Raw genomic sequence first — 26500 nt, 5'->3', positions numbered from 1 at the left:
CGTGTATGATTACATTTACATTACATTTATTACATAACTTAATCACAACATCAAATTAATGATTGGGATAATAATTAATTCAATTCTTTCCTTTTCTACATTATAGATTTATCTATCAATGGACTCATCAGGTAGTGCACGTGAGTAATTATAGTGAGTTCCACTTTATAATGGCAGTATTTATTTGCAGTTGAAAAGAATTTGTTGGATGAATCATTCATTCATTAAATTTAGCAGGAGTCCAGTCTTGATATCTATACTATAATAAAGGAAGAATTTGCTTATTCACTATGGGATAGACAATTCATGAATGACTCAACATTACGTCTGAACTACTGGACTGGTTAACTTGAAATTTTGCATATTTAACATTCTCCAAATTTTCAATCAGATCCTTGCTGAGCACGGGTTACCTGTTAGTTTAGAATAGTTTAGATAAATTCAGCTATAGAATACAGTAATATAGAATGTAATTTAAGATAATAGAATAACTCTTATACAATCCATCAAATACAGTGAGTAACTAATTAGAATATAGTAAATACAGTAACATAATCAGTGACTTTTCATTGCCATTCAAGAAAATTTAGAAAGTCTATAGATGTAATCTTCAACTCACATTCAATATATTATGATTCATAATGACGAGCGGTATGTGACCTTATACCGTTAACTCTAATTAGTGATGCACTGCTAATCATACAGGTAATTTGTAACGGTAGAGGGGGACGTCAATAATTATCGTGACTTGTATATTATGCTAAAAAGTAAGTTTTTCATCTGTTACGATTCAATTTTGAAAAAAAATCAACTGAGGTTGTACTTACAGTACAACATGGATTTTAAGATATTTATTTGAAGGAGTAAGCTCGATAAGAGAGATCCAATAATATTTTAAAAGATTCAATGTAGGCCTAATGTTGTAACTTCTGTTTCCTATTGAGTATAATCTATGCATAAGTATTCTTTAAAATATCTATGTAGGTAGGAATCTGTGGATTATCTGCCTCAATCAATGAACAATAAACAATAAATCATTCTACACTATCAAAGTTTCTGTGAGACAATAAATGACTCAGTTACAACTTCCAAAAGTCAAGTCTAAACCTATAACATTCCAGCTACCAAACTTTCTACAGTAATTTCTATAAACAATTCTTATCTATCTATTCCAATAAATTGCATCAAATTGGGAAATCAATTCTATTTTGATGCTGCTAAAAATATGGGTTTCACTGTCAAAAGACTACAATCATCCAGCTATCAAACTGTCTACAGTAATTTCTATAAAAAATTCTTATCTATCTATTCCAATAAAGAGCACCAAATTGGGAAATCAGTTCTATTTTGATGCTGCTAAAAATTAAAATTATGTAGGTATGAATTTCACTGTCAAAAAACGACAACCATCCAGCTATCAAACTTTCTACAGTAATTTCTATAAAAAATTCTTATCTATCTATTTCAATAAATTGCATCAAATTGGGAAATCAATTCTATTTTGATGCTGATGAAAATTATGTATGGGTTTTAATGTCAAAAAACTACAACCATCCAGCTATCAAACTTTCTACAGTAATTTCTATAAAAAATCTTATCTATCTATTCCAATAAAGTTACCTCAATTGGGGAACCAATTCTATTTTGATGTTGATGAAAATTATGTATGGGTTTCACTGTCAAAAAATTACAACCTTCCAGCTAGCAATCTATCTACAATTTCATTCCATCTACAGTATTTCAATAAAGATAGGTATCAAAGTTGGGAAAACATCTTCTTTTATTCGATTCTAATGTTTCTAACTGTCGGTTCCACAGGCAAAGAATACAACCTTTCCAGCTATCAATCTATAATCTATCAACATTAATCAATGAACAGAGTATATTCTATCACTAGAGTATCTAGAAAATCTACTATATTTATCTATTATAAATTAAATAAAATAATTTAATTTCAATTTATTGTGATACATTTTGCGATTCATTTAGAGTTTAACATCAACCTTCAAAATTCAAAATTTTCAAATAATTATTCTTGGACCGAAAATCAAGTGACGAAGCAGTGTGTGATTACATAGGTAACCTTAACTTTTGGACAACATTAACATTTTATCAACATTTTTGGAGAGAAATAGTACAGGCTCAGCCTAGTTTTTCCTCCAATGTAATAATTGTATTATGATTATAGTGTTTTATACAATAAATGAATGAAAGAATAAATTATTATCTACTATTTCAATAAAGTACTTATCAAAGTTAAAACTTGTAAGTTAATTTACATTCTAGTTTATGCAGTTCTGATGTTATCTAACTGTTTAATAACTGTGGGTTCCACTGTCGAAAAACTAGAATCCATCTGTTTATCATCAACCAACAATCCACTTTTATGACAATCAATTTTATTATCAGCAACAGAATCCAGCAACGCGAATTATTACGAAAAACGGCTATTTTAATTTGTCGGGACACCAAGATGGCCTCGTTTCCGTCCGGAGGTTTTTGACCTCATTTGACCGGTTCCAAAGAGTCGTGAATGCATCACGTGGCAGCGAGTCCCCACCCGGGGGGTACCGGGGAGTCCCGGCCCCCACCCCGCCACCAGGCCTACCGAGCATTGCTCCCGCTAGAGGCTCGAGACTCGAGTCAGTAAGTGAGAGCTAGTGGCGGGAGAGAGACTGTATCACTCGTGATCTCTACTTGTTCCCTTGTGCGTTGACGCGTTGTTCCCGTTATTACGTTGTTCCCAGTGTAAGTTACACTATAGCGAGGCTGTCACGTTGTTCCCGTCCCAGTTACACACACTTTGTGCCGGTTGCACAAAAACTGATTAAATTTTAAACGTGACTAATTCCACGAGAACCAATCAGAGAAACCGCCTTACAAAAAAGGCCTTCTCTGATTGGTCTCGTGAAATTAACCATGGTTAAATTTAACCGGTTTTCCTGCAACCGGCACATAGATTTTCGGACGTTTTCAATAATTATTGCCATTTGACAAGGATTGGGAAATTTCTATCATAATGAGGTCCACGTTATGATGGCAGTGTTTGATTAGCAATGGTATTGCTATCCTTGTCTATCATTCAACAAAGCGGATAGTGCTATCTCTTTCTCTCTTTGCTCTGTTGCCAGATTGTCTTTTAACAATGTAGAATTCATAAATAATTAACAAAATATTTCATCTTAATTATGAAATTATTGAAAAATAGAATTTCTTGTTTATAAAATATAATTGATTATTTTGAACTAGAATGAACAGTTAATATTACATCAGATATACCGGTATCAGCTATCCCCTATATAGAAGGCAGTGGCAAGAAAGAGAATCCGCAACGTTGTTCTTCTATCTCTCTCCACTGCATTATAACGTAGACCTCACTATATAGCCTACTCTCCATTGTCGCGTTGTTACACTGAACACACAAATAGATTTCTGGAAGTATGATTTTTTGCCGTTCTTATGAATTCTACCAGATTGAATGGAACTTGACAAACACATGATCACATCATATGTTTGTCAAGTTACATTCAATCTAATAGAATTTATAAGGACGACAAAAAATCGTACATCTAAAAATCAATGTGTGTGTAAGGCCTGTTACACATACATCGATTTTTTGCTGTCCTTATGAATTCTATAAGATTAAACTGAGCTTGACAAACATAATTTGTTTGACATCTTCTGTTCAATCTAATAGAGTTTATAAGGACGACAAAATATTGTTCGTCCTAAAATCGATGTGTGTGTAAGGCTCAATTATTCACACTTACGCGACTCAGGTCGAGAAGAGACTGGACTCTAGTGGAGAGCATGTGTTTCCAAATGGTGACGTCGCGGAGACTAGAATCGACTGGTCTGAGTGTCACCATTTGGAAACACATGCTCTCGAATACAGTCGAGTCTCTTCTCGACCTAAACAAAGCCATAGTGCATTCGTGTGACGTCAGCACAGGTAGGGCTCCTACACCAATAAAAACACTAGCTGATATAGATCAGCTGATATAAACGAATTTTTATTGGTGTAGAAGACCTACCTGTGCTGACGTCACACGAATGCACTACGGCTTTGTTTACTGAGGTAGTGACCTGAGTTGCGTAAGTGTGAGTTGAGCCTAACTAGACTGACAGTTCCTCACTTTGATACAGTTCATTGAAGCAGACAAAATGGAGCCCAAACCAACGTTCGAAGCCGAAGTGATGTACAGCGAACGCAACCGAAAGCTACTGATAGTCGAAGACCACAAATTCGGTTTCCACAAGGCGTTATCGTGTGGCGCGAAACGCTACAAGTGCGCGAAGCGAGGCTGTCGCGCCTATTTGAAAATCCGGGAACCCGCGACAGTAATCGACAGTAATCTCCTACACAACCATGAGTGTAACCCGGCCTTCACACGACACAACCTCAGTTATCATAAACTCGACAAGCCCAAACCTCTTTACAACACACTCAACCGACTCAAATCTGCGTTAACCGGGGAGAAAATCAACCCTAATCAGTTTGTGCTGGAGATAACACGATCCGAATCACCCCCAGAACAACAACAACAACAACAGGAGGCTTCTGATGTTGTTGTGAATGATCATCACCCTCAACAACACCAGCCAACAATCGAACCGATAACGATCACTCGGAACAAACTGGATGGAACATCCGATCCGACCTACAAACCGCTCAAATATTTCATCAAGGATAAGTCATCACTTAACAACCACCGTAAAAAACTGCTCAAAAAAATAACCGACCCTGTAAACATTTCAAAACGCTCCAAACGTTTCACTGATCTCCAAACGAAACTGAATATCATAGATAAAAGCACCCAGGGTTTGAGGACTAGTGACATATCCAAAGAATACAATCTGCCCTGGACAACGGTGGATAGCATACTCAAAAATCGGGAGAGGTATTTGGACGCGGCGCATAATGTCTCCGGGGAGGTGAGGTTGTTAAAAGCGCGTCAAGATATATTTGTGATAATGGAGGAGCATCTGATTAATTGGATTTGTAGTGAGGGGGGCAGTGGGAGAGCTACCAACTCCACCGAAATCCGAAAAATGGCGAAGAAGATTTTCGACGAGTTAAAACTGAAAGACAGTGAGTGTAAAGCGGATTTCAGTGCAAGTAAGGGCTGGTTTAATCGGTTTTTGGGGCGCAGCGGTCTGAAATCGATGATAAGAAACGATAACAGCTACGTCTACACAGATTACGACATGGCGGAAGATAGCAACATGAATTTTGTGCATAGTTTCGATGTGATGGGTGAGAATGATAACAATTTTGAAGAAGATGATGAAGGAGCCATGATGGAATGTCTGCCCTTGGAATGTGTGCTGAAAACTAACGGCAGTGATAAGAACGATAACAGTGTAGACAATTCTGACCGTGTGGTGATGGAAGGAGAGGGCGAAGCTACATCGTTTGGGAGGGAGGAAGAAACAAAGCTATCAAGGAAAGACTTGGAACAAATTTTCAAACGAATCGACGAGATCGGCACAATTATCAGTAAAGACCCGTTGAAAAATCGAGCCTTCATGTGTTTCAACGCAATCCAATCAGCCTGTCTGCCGTACAGAATGAAGTTGGAGGAGCTGGAGCAAAATAGGAAAGCCAAAACAGACGTCGATTGTTTTTTCAGACAGAAATTCTTGACAAACTCAGTGAAGAAAGAACCGTTGTCAAGTAGATCGGATGCAAATGTGTCCTACGTGAACAAACAGCTTTCGCCGGCCTTGAACGCGTCTGGCAACAACTCTCTTATCAACAAAGTTCCAGTTTTGAATCCTTATCAACATCTGGCCGGTTCGGAACTCACCATATCGCAAGTGCCTTCTAAATCAACAAACATTGTCAATAATGATTGTGAGTCGCCTCTCGTCATATCCGAAGTGAAATCTTTGAGAAATGAGGATATTTCCTAGCAGTGTTATTCGATTATATACGACGTGATAATAATATATACAACGTTGAAAAATGAGGATATTTCATAGGAGTGCCTTTGGATTATATACGACGTGATAATAAAATACGACGTTGAAAAATTGCTGATAAATGAGGATATTTTCTAGCAGTGTTATTGTATTATATACAACGTGATAATATATTATACGACGTTGAAGACTTGTTGAAAAATGAGGATATTTCAATATTTCATAGTAGTGTTTTAGGATTATATACGACGTCGAAAAATTGTTGAAAATGAAGATATTTCCTAGCAGTGCTATTGGATTATATACGACGCTATAATATATTATACAACGTTATAAAATTGTTGAAAATTAGGATATTTCAGTATTTCTTAGCAGTGTTTTTGGATTATTATAGGACGTGATAATATATACGAAGTGACTTGTGTTCTCAAAGTTTCAAAGGCAAAGATATTACAAATATTATAATATCTCACGGTATTTGTCTTTGGGTGTTTTTCTAGTTGACGATATGCCAGAGATCGGCTTATCTAATCGTAAGTTTTTCATAATATAATGAAATTAATTATTTGATTAAGGACTTATTAGTCACTTGTTTTTCTAAATAGAGTATTTTTCTAGTGATACTAATATTTTTCCAAAAGCCTATTAACTTCATATGACTTATCAAATATTGAATGTAGTACAGTATTAGTAACTTGTCTTTTTTAAAGAAAATATTTTTCTGATAATAATTTTTCTACAGGCCTATTAACTTCATAAGAATGTTCATCAAATCAAATGTTGTACAGTATAGTGTTCTCTAAATGAAGATATTCATATTGCCGGTTGCACAAAAGCCGGTTAAATTTTAACCGTGATCAATTCCACGAGAACCAATCAGAGAAGCCGTCTTTTAAAAAACGCCTTCTCTTATTGGTTGTCGTGAAATCACGGCTAAAATTTAACCGGCTTTTGTGCAACCGGGTTATAGAGTTTTATAATAATTAGAGTTGATGGTTATCAACTCAAATTTGTATAATTTTTCATTATAGATTCAATTTTTCTCCTGCGATTAATGCATTCAACTTATCTGAATTTACTTTCCAAGAATGATTTTTGTTATGAATCTATTGATCAGGCCTTACTTATTTACTTCAAATCTCTAATCGTTCGTGTAATTATCCATATATTTTTAACTGGTATTTTCATTAACTTGTTTACTTAATCATTTGCTCTATTTCTCATTACCTGAGCTCTCTGGTATAATTTTTATAGGCCTAATTCATTACCTCAACCCAATTCTATTTTTACTTTGAATTAAAACTTATTAAAAACACTCATTTTCTCTAACGAATCTATAATTTAAATTATTCACTTTACTTTCCAATTTATAATTCTAACACTCTCCATAGTGAGGTTCACGTTATAATGGCAGTGTCTGATTAGCAATGTTAATGCTATCCTTGTCTATCATTCAACAAAGCGGATAGCGCTATCTCTCTCTCTCGCTTTGCTCTGTTGCCAGATCGGCTTTTAACAATGTAGAATTAATAATTAATTGACAAAATATTTCATCTTAACTATGAAATGATTGAAAAATATAATTTCTAGCTCAATTAAATATAATTGATTATTTTAAACGAGGATGAACAGTTAATAAATTACATTTATATATAAACCTGTATCAGCTATCGTCAAGAAGGCATTGACAAGACGGTGAGGATCGGCAACGTTGTTCTCCTATCTTTCTTCACTGCCATTATAACGTGGACCTCACTATAGTATAATTTTTTTATAGGCCTAACTCATCACCTAAACCCAATTTTTTTCTACTTTGAATTGAAACTTGTTCAAAAACACACCACATTTTCTCTAATCTATTTTGTATAAATAATTACAAATTATTCACTTTACTTTTCAATTTATAATTCCAAGGCCCGGTTACACAAAAGCCGGTTAAATTATAACCGTGATTAATTCCACGAGAACGAATCAGAGAAGCCGTCTTATCAAAAAGGCCTCTGATTAGTTCTCGTGAAATTAATCACGGTTAAAATTTAACCAACTTTTGTGCAACCGGTCCTTTCTATCTAGGCCTAAGTAAAAATGTGATCCACCATAAGTGCTTTGAAAAATTATTTAATTATTCAAATAGTATGATTAAAACAATTTTGCTATTGTTATTAAAATATATATTTACTATATAGATGATGTATCTCAAACTAATCGACCAAATTAATGTAACTTGTCAAGACTGTTGATAATCTTGTCTTTCCATCATAGATTATAACTTAGGCTACAAAAGCGTACTGAATCGTAATAGTTAACTTAATAGTTTATAAAAATCATTAATGCCTTAAAATCAATAATTGCCTGAGATTAAAATAGATAGACTTTAGAAAAATATATTAAATACATGTTTGGAATCAAGTTAAGATGAATTCCACATATATAAAATAAGATGCGTTTAGAAACACATCTATTGTTGGTTTTTCTTTCATGATAACGATATTATTATCTAGTGTGAATTATGCGTTATATATTTGATAATAATATTATATACTACAGTGAGTCATTTAATAGTCAATTAAGTTACAATATTATTTCATAAAAAATGGAACGTTAAAGTTTGTATTTTTGATTTGAATTATGATTTAAAAATCGATCGAAGTTTGAATTTTTGTTATTAAATTTATATTGATACAAAAACTGTTGTTTAAAGTGATTTATAAGCTAGTGACCCATTCTTGAATACCAGTTAAAAAACACCAAAATTTAACCGCCGTAGAATGATCTAACAACTAACGTCTTCTAACGGAAGTGATGTGTCAGGAGAATCATTGAAAACAAATCAGATGTCAGTGCAATGACGTCACTTTACGGTGGTTAAATTCAATTGGATTTATGTGATATCTGAGCCTCAATGTTTATTAGATCTAGCAGAGTATAAACATGGAGATAAGATAGTATGAGAAGATATGTCATGGTATAGGATGTTTATGTTCCAAATTTCACTGTTAACTCAAGCTTATAGTCCTAGTATTTATTCTTCGTAAAGCTATGTGACGTCTTTCATACTTTGCCGTTCTTACACTCTCACCCCATCAAAACAGTAATAATAGACAGTAGTCGACAGTAATCGGTTTGAGTTATCATGAAATCGGCTTGAAATTTGAAACATAAACAACCCATACCATGGGATAACTTCGTATTCTATATTTTCTCTATACCTACACAATTTTAAAGTGGTTAACCCTTGCGAAGCACGGGTTAATAGAGGAAAGAATATTGGCTTACAAAAAGAATATACACGTACGGGATAGGAAATTCACGAGCGACGCATCATCACGTCTGAAGTACTCAACTGATTAACTTGAAATTTTTGCATATCGAATCTTAATTCGTCGGGGATGGTTACAGGCCTTATTTTAAATTTTCAAGATTTCAGTTGGTCAAGTTTACAGTTTGTCAAGTTTTTAATTAGACCCTTGCGAAGCACGGTACTAAATAAAAAGTACGGTGCTAGTAATGAATAAATTTTGCAACTACCTAATTTTCCTACCTAACACAATTTAATTATGTGCTTAAATACTAATGCAGATAATATTATTTTCCATTTTATTAAAATGTTTAATTTTTCATTTTTATAAAATGTTTAAAGTGTTTTATCAGCTTCAACAAGTTGCGAGACTTAGTGCCGGTTGCACAAAAGACGGTTAAATTTTAACCGTGATTAAATTCCACGAGAACCAATCAGAGAATCCGTCTTATCAAAAAAGCCTTCTCTGATTGGTTCTTGTGAAATTAATCACGGTTAAAATTCAACCGGCTTTAAGAAGGCTTTTTTGATAAGACTGCTACTCTGATTGAGAATGGAATAGAGTGGAATTAATCACGGTTAAAATTTAACCGGCTTTTGTGGAACCGGGCCGCCGTTTACTTTCCTTGCCCTATTACCATAGGTAAGGAAAGTATTGCTTTCCGAAAAAAATTAAGGTACCCCAATTTCTAAATTTCTATACGTTTCAAGGTCCCCTGAGTCCAAAAAAGTTGTTTTTGAGTATTGGTCTGTATGTGTGTGTGTGTGTTGTGTGTGTGTGTGTGTGTGTGTGTGTGTGTGTGTGTGTGTGTGTGTGTATGAGTGTATGTGCGTCTGTGTACACGATATCTCATCTCCCAATAAACGGAATGACTTGAAATTTGGAACTTAAGGACCTTCCCCTATAAGGATCCGACACGAACAATTTCGAACAAATCCAATTCAAGATGGCGGCTAAAATGGCGAAAATGTTGTCAAAAACAGGGTTTTTCGCGCATTATCGAAAACGGCTCCAACGATTTTGGTCAAATTTATACCTAAAATAGTCATTGATAAGCTCCATCAACTGCCACAAGTCCCATATCTGTGAAAATTCCAAGAGCTCAGCCCCATCAATGCAGAGTGTGATTTTAGATTCCCAATTATCAGGCTCCAGATACAATTCAAACAAAAAATTTCAAGTGAAAAAGATTGAGCATAAAAATCTCTACAATTAATGTTCAGTGACATTTTCACTTAAAAATGGAAATAAGCTCGAAATTCGAGAAAATTTGTTTATTCAATAATGCAAACTGTTGGCAACTGTTGATTCTATTAAATCATTCACTATGAAGAGATAGCAGACTTCGTGTGTATCCAGCGTTATAATCCTGTCACCAACTGGCAGATCTTTGAATAGTAGACTTGAGATGCGCGTGTACACTTGCATCAGGTGATAAATTTTCAAAACGGCAAGGAAAGTTGTGTGAGTGCGCCACACCAGATTTTTTTTGTTACAGCTACAAAACCGTGAACTTGGCTTTGACTGAAATATTTGGGACAAAGTGAAGCTGTTGCACTGCAAACTGTCAGAATCTCTTAAATGGGAAGCTTCGATGTTATTCAATGAGTAATACTGACAGAGTCTGAAGACGAGAGATCTGTTGCGCAGATCAATTTTAGAATGCACTTGACGCATGCGCAGAACGCACCAGCATCCCAAAAACGTTGCATTGCAGAGTTGGAAGTGAAAGTGCATTTTATTGCAACAAGAGAATGCAGCTGCACAATTATGCAGTTATGCACTTTGCCACCATTTATTTCATTTTTCCGTTTACTGGTTTACAGCGTACAATAATTGAAACTCATTCAGTTTTACAGCTCAGTTTTACGTTTCATAATTACTATTTACAAAATTGCTGGACTCAATAATTATTGTAACATCTTGGGGAACAGACCTTTCGCACAAAGGAAAGTACAATAATATAATAAATACTATGCATCTTCATGTTCACCTTCTTCCTCATTTTCCTTCTTCTTCTTCTTTCTTCTTCTTCTTCTTCTTCTCTTCTTCTTCTTCTCTTCTTCTTCTTCTTCTTCTTCTTCTTCTTCTTCCCTTCCTCTTCTTTAAGGGTTGTGAAAGAACCTAACTCCTAACTTCTTTTTCTTCTTCTTTTGTTTTCTTTTTCTTCTTCTCCTCCACCATCTTCTACTTCTACTTCTTCTCTTTACCCATCTTCTTCTTCTCAATCATTTCCTCATTTTTCTTCTCCTCCTTCCTAATCATCATCTTCTTAATTACCTCCTTCTTTCTCTTCACCTTCTTTTTCTCGATATTTTTCTTCTCCTCTTTCTTCTTCTAAATCTTTTTCTTTTCCCCTTCATCTTTCTCTCGATATTTTTCTTCTCCTTCTTCTTCTCGATCTTTTTCTTCTCATCCTCCTTCTTCTCGATCTTTTCCTTCTCCTCCTTCTTCTTTTACTTCTTCTTCTTCTCCTTCTCCATCCCAATCCACTTCTTCTAAATTACCTCCTTCGTTTTCTTCTTCTAATCTTCCACCTCTTCAAGCTTCTTAGCCTCCTCCTCCTTCTCCTCCTCCTCCTCCTCCTCCTCCTCCTCCTCCTCCTCCTCCTCCTCTTTTTTCTTCTTCTTTTTCTTCTCCTTTTTCACTTTTTTCGTTGTAGTTTAATTTTCATCAAGCTGATGAAACTGATGATGTGTGCGCTATTTGATGGGTAAACATGCCAGTGATATTGTGGCTTGGTGAGAAAGAGAGAAAGTGAGTGAGAGATAGTGTGTGTGTGTGTGTGTGAGAGAGAGAGAGAGTGAGACAGAGAGTGAGTGAACTATTATCAGTTTCTCACAACACCAGTGTGCTAGAGCGAGAGAGAGAGAGAGAAAACTAATATCAGTTTCCCACAGCACCAGTGTGTTGGAGCGAGAGGGTGTGAGAGAGAGAATTAATATCAATCCACCACACCAGTGTGCTAGAGCGAGAGGGGTGGGGGTGAAATACCAGACACAAATAATACTATTATGGAAATGGGAGTTTCAGTAAAGCAGTTAGTACAGTTCCAATATCCTTATCAGTAGGTCTATGTCGTGACGTCACTCAGCCACATTACAACGATAACACCACTCTCAATTAGGAGGAGGAGGAAGAGGAGTAGGTGGTGGATGAGGAGGAGGAGAAGGAGGAGAATGATGAGGTGGAGGAGGTGGGTGAAGAGTAGGAGGAGGAAAAGAAGAAGAAGAAGAAGAAGATGATGATGATATAATATACTACGCCTTCATTCAAATCATACGGGCAACTAATACAGTTCTGAAAGTTCCTAATCGCTCACACCCTCACTCACTCTCTCTCTCTCTCTCTCTTTCACACACTCTAACACCCTTTCTCTCTCAATATTTTATTTTAATCTTGATTTTGTTATTAATAGTATTCATTTGTATGTAATGTAAAGGGCTGTGTAGCAGAGAGGACCTGAAGTCCTAACTCATCAGTTTAATATGATTCACCATGTCATTTTACCGCTACTGGTATTTTTTTTTAACGCTAGAACGTAAGTTGAATTATGTTTTGTTAAACACATCAATAAAGGAATCTGAATCTGAATCTGAATCTCTCTCTCTGTATCTCACTCTCTCTAGAGCCAAATAATCGGTAAGTTTTTAAGAGACAAACGGTATCTCTACTCTATGCTCTCTCTCTATCCCTTTCTCTCTCATCATTTTTGGTAGAGAGTGAGTGGGAAGGATATTTTGAATATTGTTTCCGAAGAATGGACATTGTTATGTCCAAATCTCCGCCAATTTATGTAGATGCATAACAATAATTATTATCTTTAGTTATTACAAATTGATTTTTTCATATCATATACAGTTCAATAATTATTTTCTTAGTCTATATTATGTTAATTCATCTATAATTTTGCTGTATTGTAAGCTATTGTATATAAGTGTATGAACCAGTATATATTGTAATCTACATAAATAAAGTACTCAATCAATCAATCAATCATTATTTCACTCTCTTCTCTCGCTCTATCACTCACTCTCTCTGCCTCTCCCTCTGTCTCTCTCTCTTCATCTCTCTCTTGCTCTCTTACTGAATCTCTGTCACTCTAACAAACCATAATTTTTCCATGACTTCCTTCCTTTTACTCAGTCTATAATATCTTGACTAATGGACAACAAACATGAATATTTTCCGAACCATACTCCGCTAATATTATGTTGATATATACATAATAGTTTATCATCTTATTTACTTGAACCTTATTATCCAATACCATAGAATAAACAGTCATGTAGGTTCTTCGGAGAAATCTCATCGCGGCTGCCTGCACTCTACTTTCAAGTGGCTTCGTAGTAACCCATGATTCACTACTATAGAGGAGGACTGGAGCGGCCATTACCTTATAAAATTCCATAATTGTATCTGTTTTAGCTTTTTTACCCAAAGTCCTGCTGATAGTTCTACATATCATTTGCAACTTTCCTATTTTCTTCGCAATGTCTATTGTAATACCGGTAGTTTCCTCTGCCAATACTGATGTTTTGATGAACAACTATATAGGCTAGTGAGATCAATTATTTTATAATGACAGTATATTTGATTAACACTGGTGCTGCTATCTTTGTCTATCACTCGACAAAGCAGATACCGCTATCCTTCTCTACCTCCGCAACGTTTCCAGGTCATTTTTCAACAATGTAGAAATATAATTAATTTAAATATTTTATCTCAATTATTTTGAGATAAATATTTACTCGTTTACTTATTTTCTTGGCGAATGAACTGTTTATTCTAAATAAGAATGAAAAGTTGAAATTACATCAGATATAACCGGATATATTCTTGATTGATATATACCGGTATGAGCTATCCTCCATAGAAGGCAGTGACAAGGCACAGAATCGTCAACGCTGTTCTCCTATCTTCCTCCACTACGGTACCATTATAACGTAGGCCTACCATAAAATATATCCATAATCGATAATTCATAACTGGCAATGCAGCAGAAATGTATCAAGAAGTACCAAAAATATAAATCTCAGTACGCTTATAAATTATTTTGTAACATGTTTCGGGCATTAATGTCCGAAATATGTTGTGACAAAATAATTTAAAAGTGTACTGAAATTTATATTTTTATTTATATTAAAATTAGCCTTAAAGAAAAAAGACAATGTATTTCTTCTTCTTACCTTCAAAACAATGAAGTTCTAAAAATGTTCCATCAATTTTCCACTTACCTGCAACAAAAAATTATAAAATTATCCATTATTACTATCTTAATTTGATGAATAACACTACCTATATAATTTATTTGGGTGGTTTTTCGTAATGTTACTAGAGTACAGCCATTTCTGGTAATTCACATTATCCTGAAATCAGATACCGTACCGGTGATAAAAAATGGATAAATTAGCATTCTCATTCAAATGTTAAAACAATTCCCTATTAATATTAGTTGAAATATTCCCCACATTCGGTAATCTAGTTCAATAACTGAAGAAAATATATTTTATAAATAATTTTTAATAGTACCGTATAATCTTCTCATTTTGAAATTGAGTTCTGAACATAATTAAACGGACACTATTGTAATAAAAAACAGAAAATGAAACAATATACTGTAATAAATAATACCTAGATTATTTAAAAAAGTTGACTTTATAACTTACCAGTTTATAAAATAAATAGTAAGTATTTATTTCAAAAGAAAAGTATGCAAAAGGAAATATCTTATCAAACCGCGCACACTTAAAATCTGATAAGAAATTTGGAAATGGAAATATTATCATAAGCAAGAGACTGGTCGGTGGCTGAAGGAAATTACAAGAAAGATTTCAAGATGACCACGAACTCTATGTGTCAACAAACGAACTAGAATTGAAAGAGCGGCAGTTTCTTCAAAGTTTGAATATTCTAGCCTGAATCAATGGTATAGTTTTGCTTATTTATTAACACTTTTATCTTCAATTTCATTCTAATTGAGTAGTCAGGTTTGATAGAGACAAATTCAGACAAATTTTAATTGATTTTTAGTATCATATTACCGTGTCCAACTTGAATAAATTCATAAATTTAATAAATAGTTAATAAATGTTGAATTAAAAGCAAGGATCTAAGATTACAGCATGCTATAATTAACTTAATTTTGAAACGATATTGAATAAAATACGAGTGGAAATACTAGTAAGAGAGTAGGTACCTAAAAAAGTAAAAAGTGTGTATTAGAGATCTACTTAATTATTGAAGTCCAATAATTGATAATATTATTAATTATATATTGTAACCAATTTACAGCAAGATCTTTGATCCTTGCATTTCTACTTTTCTATTAAATTTATGAATTTACTCTATTTGAACCTGGTGTTTACCTGAAATAACTTATAAGATTTCTAGTTTATAGGAATGGATAATTATAAAATAGGATTATAGTACCCTTAATAAAATTTTGAAATTAATAAAATAATAGATCAAAATATACGAATTATAACAACTAGTTTCAGTGTTCACACCATCTTCAGGTTTTAAAAAATTAATTTCAAATATATTTTTAAGCATTTTAAGAACGAATGAATAAATAATAATATTGCAGCCTACTTTGAATACTTCGACATCTTTTCTAGAAATTTATTAGGCTACTGCCATTATGACAAAATAATTCTACAAACCATCAAATGTAAATTGTCCAATAAACAACGTTTTTGTAGCAAATTCAAGCAAGCTATACTTTCAAAAAATGTAGGACAATTTTTTGAGAACATAATTACTGCTATTATGACAATATAATTCTACAAACCAACAAATGAAAATTTTCTAATAAACAGCTTACTAATGCCAAATTCAAGCAAGCAATACTTTCAAAAAAGGCAACTTTTTGTGAACATATCATTATTCTTATTAGCCTAATAATTATCATGAACCATCTAGGTTTATTCGTTTATCATTAGCATATAAATAATAATAAAATAGATGACCTTCCTGTGATCACATATAGATAAAAATCCTATTAGAATATTATTCTTTATTGATTCATACAATAAGTATATCATCAAAAATGATAGGAAGAGAAAAAATGAGGTAATGAGGTAATGGGCTATTCCTCTCCCAAATTTAGATAAGGTTACACATAGTCCGAAATGAGTCAAGTCTTGTAGTTCTTCAAGTCACAAAATTTTCAGTCCTCAAGTATTTAGTTGTTAAGTCTTGTAGTTGTTATTTACAAAAAATTTCAGTTCTTAATCATTTCCACAAAGTGATTTTCAATTTTAGATGCTAAAAAACATGTGTTAACATTGTAATTCATTATCATACGAAAATATTGTAGAAGAAGCAAACATAATGATGTCCTGTTAATAGAAAAATGTTCCATCCATGAATTCCATTGTGAAACAGGCAAGTTAACAAATAACTCATCAAAAAAGGACGGAGAGAAGATTAAACGGCGTCACTTGATTGAAACAAGTGTTCTTGAGCCTTGCAATTAATTAATTTTGGCAGTGTTGAGCTTGAGTTATTTTGTGGTCAGCTTAACAAGAAGTTAGGAATCGCTTGATTAACTTCAATTAAAAGAACAGACACTGGAGCAATTATTAGCACTTTTCAAATATTATTTTTAAAACAAAATAATCATTAATTTATGTGGCAGGCTGAAATATTGCCAATTATAATATTTATGTAGCGTTTAGCCTACGACTATTATTAGTTTTAAATATTGTGCAATAAAACTAAGTTTATTCAAACTAGGTAGGTACTGATTAAAAGTGCATGAAACTATTGTTTGGCTGGAACAAATTATGTGGAACTGATAACTCTCTTTTATTTCACCTTAAAATTCATTTTATTGGTAAAATTTTGTATGAAGTAGGCTACTATTAAATTAATAGTACCATTATAGGTACCTAGGTACAAGTACTTGTAGACCTGCGTACTTCAACAAAAATGATCTGGCAGGTCTATAACTTCTTAATTCTAATGGTGATTTATTGATTGATTGATTCTTTATTGATTAATACAATAAGTAGATCATCAAAATAGAATAGAATAGAATAGAATAGAATGACTGCCTTTATTTTATACCTGGGAGGGCGACGTTAGGGCGCAGTTGGCCCTCTCTTACACTTAACCCTCGAGAAACGAAGGTAAGAGAGGGAGAGAAAAATAAGGTAACCTTGTGCTATTCCTCTCCCAAATTTAGATAAGGTTACACATAGTCCGAAATAAGTCAAGTCTTGTAGTTGTTAACTTCACAGAATTTTCAGTAGGCCTACTTGATAATTTTCACAATGTCAATTTTTAAATTTAGATGCTTCAAAAGAAGAAATATTTCACATTATTATCACTAAAATAGGAAATATTCAAATATAGAAGAAATAATTTTGCAGGACAAAAAAAAAATAAACTTAATATTTTAATCTTTTAATAATTTTTGAACTGCAATTTTTAATTGAATGAAAAAGACTAAGAAATTGTCAAAAAACCACTGATTTATTGATAATTAGAAAGACCGGTTTCGGTAAGTTTATCAGAGATCGACAATGGTGTAATAACCGAAACCGGTCTTTCTAATTATCAATAAACCAGTGTTTTTTTGACAATTTCTTAGTCTTTTTCATTCAATATGAATTATCACCACAATATCAAACTTCTCAACTACACAAAAAATGCAATTTTTAAAGCATTTAAATTATTAATTCTATCTATAACCAAATTCTCTATTAGCAATTATCAAATATTTTAATTTCAAACTACCTAAAATAATTTATCAAATTTCATCTATACACCACAGGTCTACAGTGAAACAATATATTCTAAATATTTAAGTCAAAGAATCTGTAGAAAGAATCTGTAGATTGAGTGCCGGTTGCACAAAAGTCGATTAAATTTTTATCGTGATTAATTCCACGAGAACCAATCAGAGAAGCCGTCTTATAAAAAACGCCTTCTCTGATTGGTTCTCCTGGAATTAATCACGGTTACAATTTAACCGGCTTTTGTGGAACCGGGCCTCAGAGATCTATTCATAAATTCTTTCTCTTTCTATAATTATGAGAGGAAGCTTCTTGTTACATTGATGAGTTTCACGTTTACACTGTCAGTATTCTATATGAATAACATCAAGACTTCTCATAAAACCAACGCTGACAGAATTTGCTCTGAGTTTGTCACTATAGTAATGAAAGGCTGTCCTAAATAGATTTTCCGAGATCAAATTGAATTACTTTCTATCACTACAAAGACGAAAATTATTAGATTTTCTCGGCCACAAAATCAAAGGAACGACCCAGTTTTTTTTATGTAGCCTACATTAGCTGTTTATGAGAAAATCAATACTTTATTTTACTATCGTCTGTCTTTATTCCAGCCTCTATAATATAAAAAATGAGGTAAGGTGGGTATAGGAGCTACAGATTTACACTTTCGGATAAGACCTTCGAAGTAGGTATTATGAGTTAGAGCCTCGTAAAAGAAGTTATTTCTGCTATTTGTGATTTTCTTACTATCTTGATAAACACAGTAGTTCAAGATAATAAGAAATGCTAGGTATTTTTAGAATTTTATGAGAAGTTACAAGTATTATCTACTTTAATTGATTATTTGAACGAATTACTCAGACGAATAGTCTTGTAGGGGTATTCCAGTAAAACATGCTCTGTAATACAATGTAATCTGTATTTTGTATGGAATAAAGAATATTTGAATTTGAATTTGATTTATTCATTATTATGAGCATTTATTTCAATTAGGATTAGGTTAACAAAGAGTTCAATGAAAAATCACATTTTTCCAACATAAGTCTATAGTGAGGTCCACGTTATAATGGCAGAGTTTGATTAGCAATGTTATTGCTATCCTTGCCTATCATTCAACAAAGCGGATAGCGCTATCTCTTTCTCGCTTTGCTCTGTTGCCAAATCTTAGAATTACAAATTAATTAACAAAATATTTCATCTTAATTATTAAAATTCATTATGAAATTATTTGAAAATATAATTTCTGACTTATTAAAAACATATTAATTATTTTAAACGAGAATGAACAATTAATATTACATCAATAAACCTGTATATCAGCTACCGTCTATAGAAGGCATTGACAAGACAGAGGATCGGCAACGTTTTTCTCCTAACTTTCTCCACTGTCATTACAATGTGGACCTCACCAAAGTCAGAACTTAGCCCCATAGAAGTTGATGAAAGAGATTTAAAAAATAGAATGATATAACACAAATTGAAGAAATTAGAATTAACTAACTGATACCAAAGAGGATATAAAATACTCTAACATAGTTAGTTTCTATTGTTCTATGCTGAGACTTAATAAATAGATAGAACTCTCAATTTTACAAACAATTCTTCTAAAATTCAAAGAAAAAAATAATAACATGTTAAAAAATAATTCAATTTCTTATTTTTTTTTATAATAATATTTCGTATATTATTATTATATTCAATTTCAAGAATATTATTGGAAAAGAATATATATATTTCTCATCATGGAAAATTATATTTGAGAAATATTGAAACCAAATTTAGCTGAAATTCAAAGGAAAAATAATAAGATGTCAATAATATTATTCAATTTTAAGAATTATTATTAGTAAAGAGTATAAATTTTCTCATCACGGAAAATTATATTTGAGAAACATTGAAACCAAATTTAGCTGAAATTATAATATATTTCAATGTTTTTTAATATATAATGAATGTTTATAATAGGTTTCAATGTTTCCTAAATATAATTTTCCTTGATGAGAAAATATATATCCTTTTCTAATAATAATTCTTAAAATTAATAATTTATCAACATCTTATTATTATTCCCTTTGAATTTTAGAATTGATTGTAAAATTTAGAATTCTATCAAAGAATAAAAGGAAACTAGGAATTGAGAAATACATTTTATCTATCTATAAATACAACATTCTATTATTTTATGGATTATTTAAATTATTGTGGAAAGGAAGAGCCTATTAAGTTACTAATTAGTACAAGATATACTACTCAAATTTTCCAACAAGATTTATAACGTCTATTATGTAGAAAATGACTAACCTTATTTCCATTGGTTGATTTGGTTTTAGGTGTCTTGATTTTCTTAACCACTCTCACACCAAAGTCTGACTGTTTTTCACCATTATTAGTATGTTTTTGTTCACTTTGGTTATTATTCGAACGTCTACATATTAACCTGCGAGGCTTATCCAGTCTCACTGACATATTTCACTGTTTCACTGTCTAAAGCTCATGTTATTTCAAAGGAAAATCAAATAATCATCAGCTTAAAAATCCAATAGAAAGTTCCACGTTAATGTGTCAGAATTGTTTAAATGTGAAGTGTTATGAAAATACTGCACGCGCTTTTAATGAATGTTCATTTTCTTGTAATAGAAGTTTAATAATTTGATTTTGAAATTATTTCCAATTTTGAATGTTAATTTCTTATCTGACCGAATTCATCTGGGGGTTTTGATGAATACATTCTATTCAAGGAAATAGCTATGATCATAGGTAAATTAAGAATCTATAAACAAAATTTCAAGTTAATCAGTCCAGTAGTTCAGACGTGATGTTGCGTCATTTGTGAATTTCCTACCCCGTACATGTATAAGCCAATATTATTTTTTTATTAGTTTATTAAAGATTAAAAAAAAACAACAATTGATATCGAGCATCTCAATTATTAAAATGATACAGTATAATAAATCCTAAGATTTCATTGAGGTTATTTATAAGGAAAAGTGAACCTCACAATATAGTTCTCAAGTGAAGTCCACGTTACAATGGCAGTGGAGAAAGATAGAAGAACAACGTTGCCGAACCTCTGTCTTGTCAATGACTTCTATAGACGGTAGCTGATACAGGTCTATTGATGTAATATTAACTGTTCATTCTCGTTTAAAATAATCAATTCTACTTTACTGAGCAAGAAATTATGTTTTTCAATAATTTCATAATGAATTTACATAATGAAGATTAAATATTTTGTTAATTAATTATCAATTCTACATTGTTAAAAGACGATCTTGCAACAGAGTAAAGCGAGAAAGAGATATCTGTCTTGTCAATGACTTCTATAGACGGTAGCTGATACAGGTCTATTGATGTAATATTAACTGTTCATTCTCGTTTAAAATCATCAATTATACTTTACTGAGCAAGAAATTATATTTTTCAATAATTTCATAATGAATTTACATAATAAAGATTAAATATTTTGTTAATTAATTATCAATCCTACATTGTTAAAAGACGATCTTGCAACAGAGTAAATCGAGAAAGAGATAGCGCTATCCGCTTTGTTGAATGATAGACAAGGATAGCTATACCATTGCTGATCAAACACTGCCATTATAACGTGGACCTCACCATACCAATCTCTATTCCCATCTCTCTAACTCCTTCTCTATCCTCTATCAATCCTTCAAACTCCTCAAGTTTCAACACTCCTAAACTCCTCCAAAGTCTTCTCAAAACATTCCTCATGTCTCAACGCCTCTTTTGGAACACTCCTAAATTGTTCCCCTAATTTATTGATTAAGAAGTCATCCAAACTTAGTAACCATTCGAAACATGCGGCCGCTTCACACCAACCAAGAACGGACATTAATTGATTGAAGATACAATTGAGATTCCAGCCGACACCACTATGTCAGCTCAAACAATTCATCAATTGAAATTCCAGCACTTCTATCGTTGCTACTGGAGACAGCAAGCAATTGAATTCCATGCAAGTTCATCATACAATAATTGAAGTTATTCCAGTAGCTCTGAAATGTCCAACTCAATAATCGATTGACAAAATACAAAAACAATCAATCTCCAATAAAACAACTTATCGACTTATCCCTCATCATCTTATAAATGAGAAGGATTACTGTTATATCCTTTTCCAAGAACCGACAACAATTATTATTTGTTGAAAACCCGCGGGTTTATGATTTATTGACCGAGCGAAGAGAGGTCTAAGATTCAAGTCGACGGTTTGACATTTCTCTTAATGTTTCAATGTTTGTATGTTTAAATGTTTATATGTTTATATGTTTTTATGTTGCGCATTTACGGCGAAACGCGGTAATAGATTTTCATGAAATTTGACAGGTATGTTCCTTTTTAAATGCGCGTCGACGTATATACAAGGTTTTTGGAAATTTTGCATTTCAAGGATAATATAAAAGGAAAAAGGAGCCTCCTTCATACGCCAATATTAGAGTAAAAATCAGACTATAGAATTATTCATCATAAATCAGCTGTCTAGTGGACTATAATACTACCCGTTCAAAAACATCGAACATCTTGAAATTGTATCTTTCCATTAACGTTAGTAGACAGTTGACTATAATACTACCCGTTCAAAAACATCGAACATCTTGAAAATTGTAACTTTCCATCAACGTTGTAGACAGTTGCAGCCAGACCTGATAACAGCGCTCACACTCACATTCCGGGACGACACGTCACGGTACGATATAGGACAGAAAGCTCTATGTTTATTTAGGATTTTTTCTAGACATTTCTAATTGATAAATTATTTATTAATTTTTGAGAAAACATAACAACAGGTCAATGTAACTCACTGAGCGCGAGGAATACTGTTCACAGAACTACTCTAGTATAAAGATACACTACAATATTAAAATATTATCGTATATTATAAAATTTAAATTTGTTCAAAATAGCAGTCCATCTTCATTCTGATGAATGGAATTCATTAATATCCTTCATATTGTGAAAAATACTCATGAATAATAATTGGCTATATTGTTATTTATTGTGAATTAGTGTATATAGTGTTTTTATAAAGTGTATGAAAATATTGTTAATCACATGAATAAGGTTTCTAATCTATCATCATCCGTCTCATAGCCAAGCACAAACCTACAGCTCTTGTGGACATCACACTCAGCAAAACAAAAATTGAAATCCCAGCTTAACACACAACAAATCATTATTTGTAAATAAAGATATTTATAATATTATAAAAGAAAGTATTGGCTTATACACGTACGGAATAGGAAATTCACGAATGACGCATCATCACGTCTCAACTACTCAACTGATTAACTTGAAATTTTGCATATAAACTCCCAATTTACCGAGGATGATTATAGGCCTATTTTAAATTCTTCAAGATCTCAGCAGGTCAAGTTTTCAGTTTGTCAAGTTTTCAATTAGACCCTTGTGGAGCAACCTGCTAGTAGATAATAAATTGAAAAAACAATGCAAATTGTATAAAACGATTTCGAATTGTCACCACCACTATTTAATTCTATAATAAAATATTTGATATTTATAATAATAAAACCATTTTTGAGAAACTAGATTCAGTAATTGCTACTCGTACACCCGTATCAAACAAACTCTAGAGAAATAAAAGTTTTACAGCAGAGTATTTCTTTGTAGTTTTATCATTCAAAGTATATATACAGAAAGGATGAAAAATCCGAGAACGGCTCAATATTCATTGTAAAGTAGTTTTTTCAATTTGAGTAGGATCCCCAATCACACCCACCGTCAAATTACCTTTGTGCACCGTATGAAATATTATGCCGTTCTCGGACTTTTCACCCACCCTGTGTATATATAATACAACAACACACTCACTACAACACGAAGAGTTAAACAATTTAAAAATACATTTCAGAAGTCACCATATTAATCAATAAATATTTATTTAAAAAAATGACTGGAATATCACAATCTTGTTGAGTGAACTTTAACAACATTACAATGAAACAGCTAGCACATTCACTACAACACTTGAATATTTAATAATTATTAAACAAAAATCCAACATGAATATTTCTAAAATGCATTTCAATATAGCCACCATTTAAATATTTATCGAAAAAAGTATTGGAATATTACAATTTTGTTGAGTCAACTTGAACAAAATTACAAAGAAACTGTTAGTTAGCTTGAATCCGTCTCATAGCTACCTTTACACTGCAGGACTTGGAGCTTGTGAAACCAGGGGTTGATGCATATAGTAACTTGTGGGGTTTCAGCTTGTAGGCTATAGGCCTACTATAATAATGCTATTATTTAGTTTCAACTATATGCTATATATATGTTTCAGTGATCCACTCACGCTTAGCAAATAATGTAATATAAATATAATGATATTACTAAAAAATATAATTAGATAATAAGATTCATTTTAATATAATTAGATTTATTGTGGACTGTCAACATCGTGATAGAATGGGAAGCACTGATATATTAATTTTTATTAAACTAATTTTTATTATAAACTAACAGTAATCCTTGCTCCAAAAGTGTCCAATTAAAAGCTTGACAATTTTTTTCCTGTTTCAATTTATTCATTTCAAATTACAATTTCAATAAAAACAGTATACATTTATATTTAACCCCTCTAGCTATTAAACTAATCTTTATTATAAACCAACAGTTATCCTTGCTCCACAAGAGTCCAATTAAAAGCTTGACAATTTTTCCCTGTTTCAATTTATTCATTTAAAAATAAATTTTAAATAAAAACAGTACCTATACATATATTTAATCCCTCTAGCTATTAGCTATTTAAAAACTAAAAACTTGACATACTGAAATCTTGAAGAATTTAAAATAGGCCTATAACCATCCTCGGTGAATTGTGAATCTATATGCAAAATTTCAAGTTGATCACTCCAGTAGTTCAGACGTGATGATGTGTCATTAGTGAATTTCCTATCCTGTACTTTTATAAGCCGATTCTTTCCTTTATTATATTATAGACTATACACTTTATTTCTATTATTTAAAGTGTACATATCTGACACATCACAATGCTAATAGTTTAAAGTGTATCTTCAATTCAATTCAATTCAATTTATTTCACACACAAAACAAGTTTGATACATATTAACCAAATAATTACCTGCAAACATCATCTATGGAGGAGTCCATCCATTTTAAGGATTAGCCTACAAGGTAAAACCTGTGCGTGGACCTAAGTTGCAGAAAATATTCATTCAATATAAACTAAGAACTTACAACCAAATTGAGAAAAAGGATTCGTGGAACTTACACACAAAATATAATCTAACTTTATATAGCCTAGAACCTTATTGTATCAAGGTTTCAATCCTGAAAATCCTTTTCAATTTCTTTTAAATGTTTCTGCTTTAATTAATCAGTAGAATATTCAATAAAATAATATTGTAATTTGTTGACCTTTGATGGGCTTTGAATAGCTGATGATAATATTATTATTAATATTCACTATATGTAGCCTAGAACCTATGCCATTTTATTTATTTTCCAATCACTTTATAATGGCATCATATAGCCGAAACATGTTGTAAATAATTTTTAAAAGAGTAGGCTATAGTACTAAGATTTCTATTTTTATTTATAGCCTAGAACCTTATTGTGTCAAGGTTTCAAGCCTGAAAATCCTTTCAACCTCATTTGAATCTTGTTTTATTTGGATTTAATTGATCAGTAAATAAATTAATAAAATAATATTGTAATTTGATGAGCTTTGTTGGGCTTTGAATAGCTGATGATGATAATTATTATAATAAGACTGTTTCTAATTTTTAAAACTAAATAACATTAGTGATTTAGTGATGACTATGCTTTATCTAGTTGAATCTAGAAAACTTTCAACGAAAAATTCTAGATATTCATAATTCATAATTTACAATCAATTTAAAATTCATTAATTTATAATATTTATATCTTTAGAATCTAGAAAGAATTTAGATAACGTTCAACGAAAAATTCTAGATATTATAATTTATCATTTACAATCAATTTAAAATTTATTAATTTATAATTTATATCTTTAGAATCTAGATAAAATCTAGAAAGAATAAATAATTTTAACGAAAATCTTGATATTCATAATTTATCATTTACAATCAATTTAAAATTTATTAATTTATAATTTATATCTTTAGAATCTAGAAAGAATTAAGATAACTTTCAACAAAAGACCAAACTTATTTGAGAATGAGAATACTGTATCAATTTATCGGGGAGAAAAATCAGAAATAGAAGAATTCTCCGTTCATTTCCCTTTTTCTCACGTGGGCGTTGATCTTTCCCTCTTCTTTACACACACCTCCACCTCATTCCCACTTTTTATTTTCCTCTCTTCATCATCACTTCTCTCCCTCTTTCTAAAATAATTACTCACAAGCTTCATGAACAGTGAGCATGCTATTTGCCGCAGGTAAACCACTGAAAACTTTTTTTATTTCATCTTAGTAGTCACGCTTCTATTTCAAGACCATAGCTACTGGAGTTTTCCTTTCTTCCTCACCCTCTCTTCTT

The 26500-nt window shown here is 32.1% G+C and overlaps 2 protein-coding genes across 4 annotated transcripts in view; one reads left to right on the top strand and one right to left on the bottom strand.

Moving 5' to 3' along the window:
* LOC111058380 (monocarboxylate transporter 12) overlaps nucleotides 1-20465 on the bottom strand; it is a 119594-nt gene extending 99129 nt beyond the window's left edge. Inside the window, exon 1 of the mRNA XM_039432018.1 lies at nucleotides 20273-20465. Within this exon, the coding sequence (XP_039287952.1) occupies nucleotides 20273-20437 (165 nt within the window). The 5' untranslated portion in view covers nucleotides 20438-20465. The remainder of the gene's footprint in view (nucleotides 1-20272) is intronic.
* On the top strand, nucleotides 2672-6534 carry LOC120352501. Of its 3 annotated transcripts, none has more exons than XM_039433369.1 (2): nucleotides 2672-2746; nucleotides 4147-6534. In XM_039433369.1, exon 2 carries the CDS (start codon nucleotides 4165-4167, stop codon nucleotides 5914-5916), a length of 1752 nt encoding a protein of 583 aa, XP_039289303.1. In that variant the 5' UTR covers nucleotides 2672-2746; nucleotides 4147-4164; the 3' UTR covers nucleotides 5917-6534. The 3 variants fall into 3 exon arrangements, with proteins under 3 accessions (XP_039289303.1, XP_039289301.1, XP_039289302.1); XM_039433367.1 differs by having other exon boundaries at nucleotides 2672-2748; nucleotides 4129-6534; XM_039433368.1 differs by having other exon boundaries at nucleotides 2689-2768.
* Nucleotides 20466-26500: the final 6035 nt, after the last annotated feature.

The sequence above is a fragment of the Nilaparvata lugens genome, chromosome 7, assembly GCF_014356525.2.
Source record: "Nilaparvata lugens isolate BPH chromosome 7, ASM1435652v1, whole genome shotgun sequence".
NCBI classification, from domain to species: Eukaryota; Metazoa; Arthropoda; class Insecta; order Hemiptera; family Delphacidae; genus Nilaparvata; species Nilaparvata lugens.
Note: the sequence above shows the minus strand (reverse complement) of the source record. Positions and strands in the feature narration are given on the sequence as shown.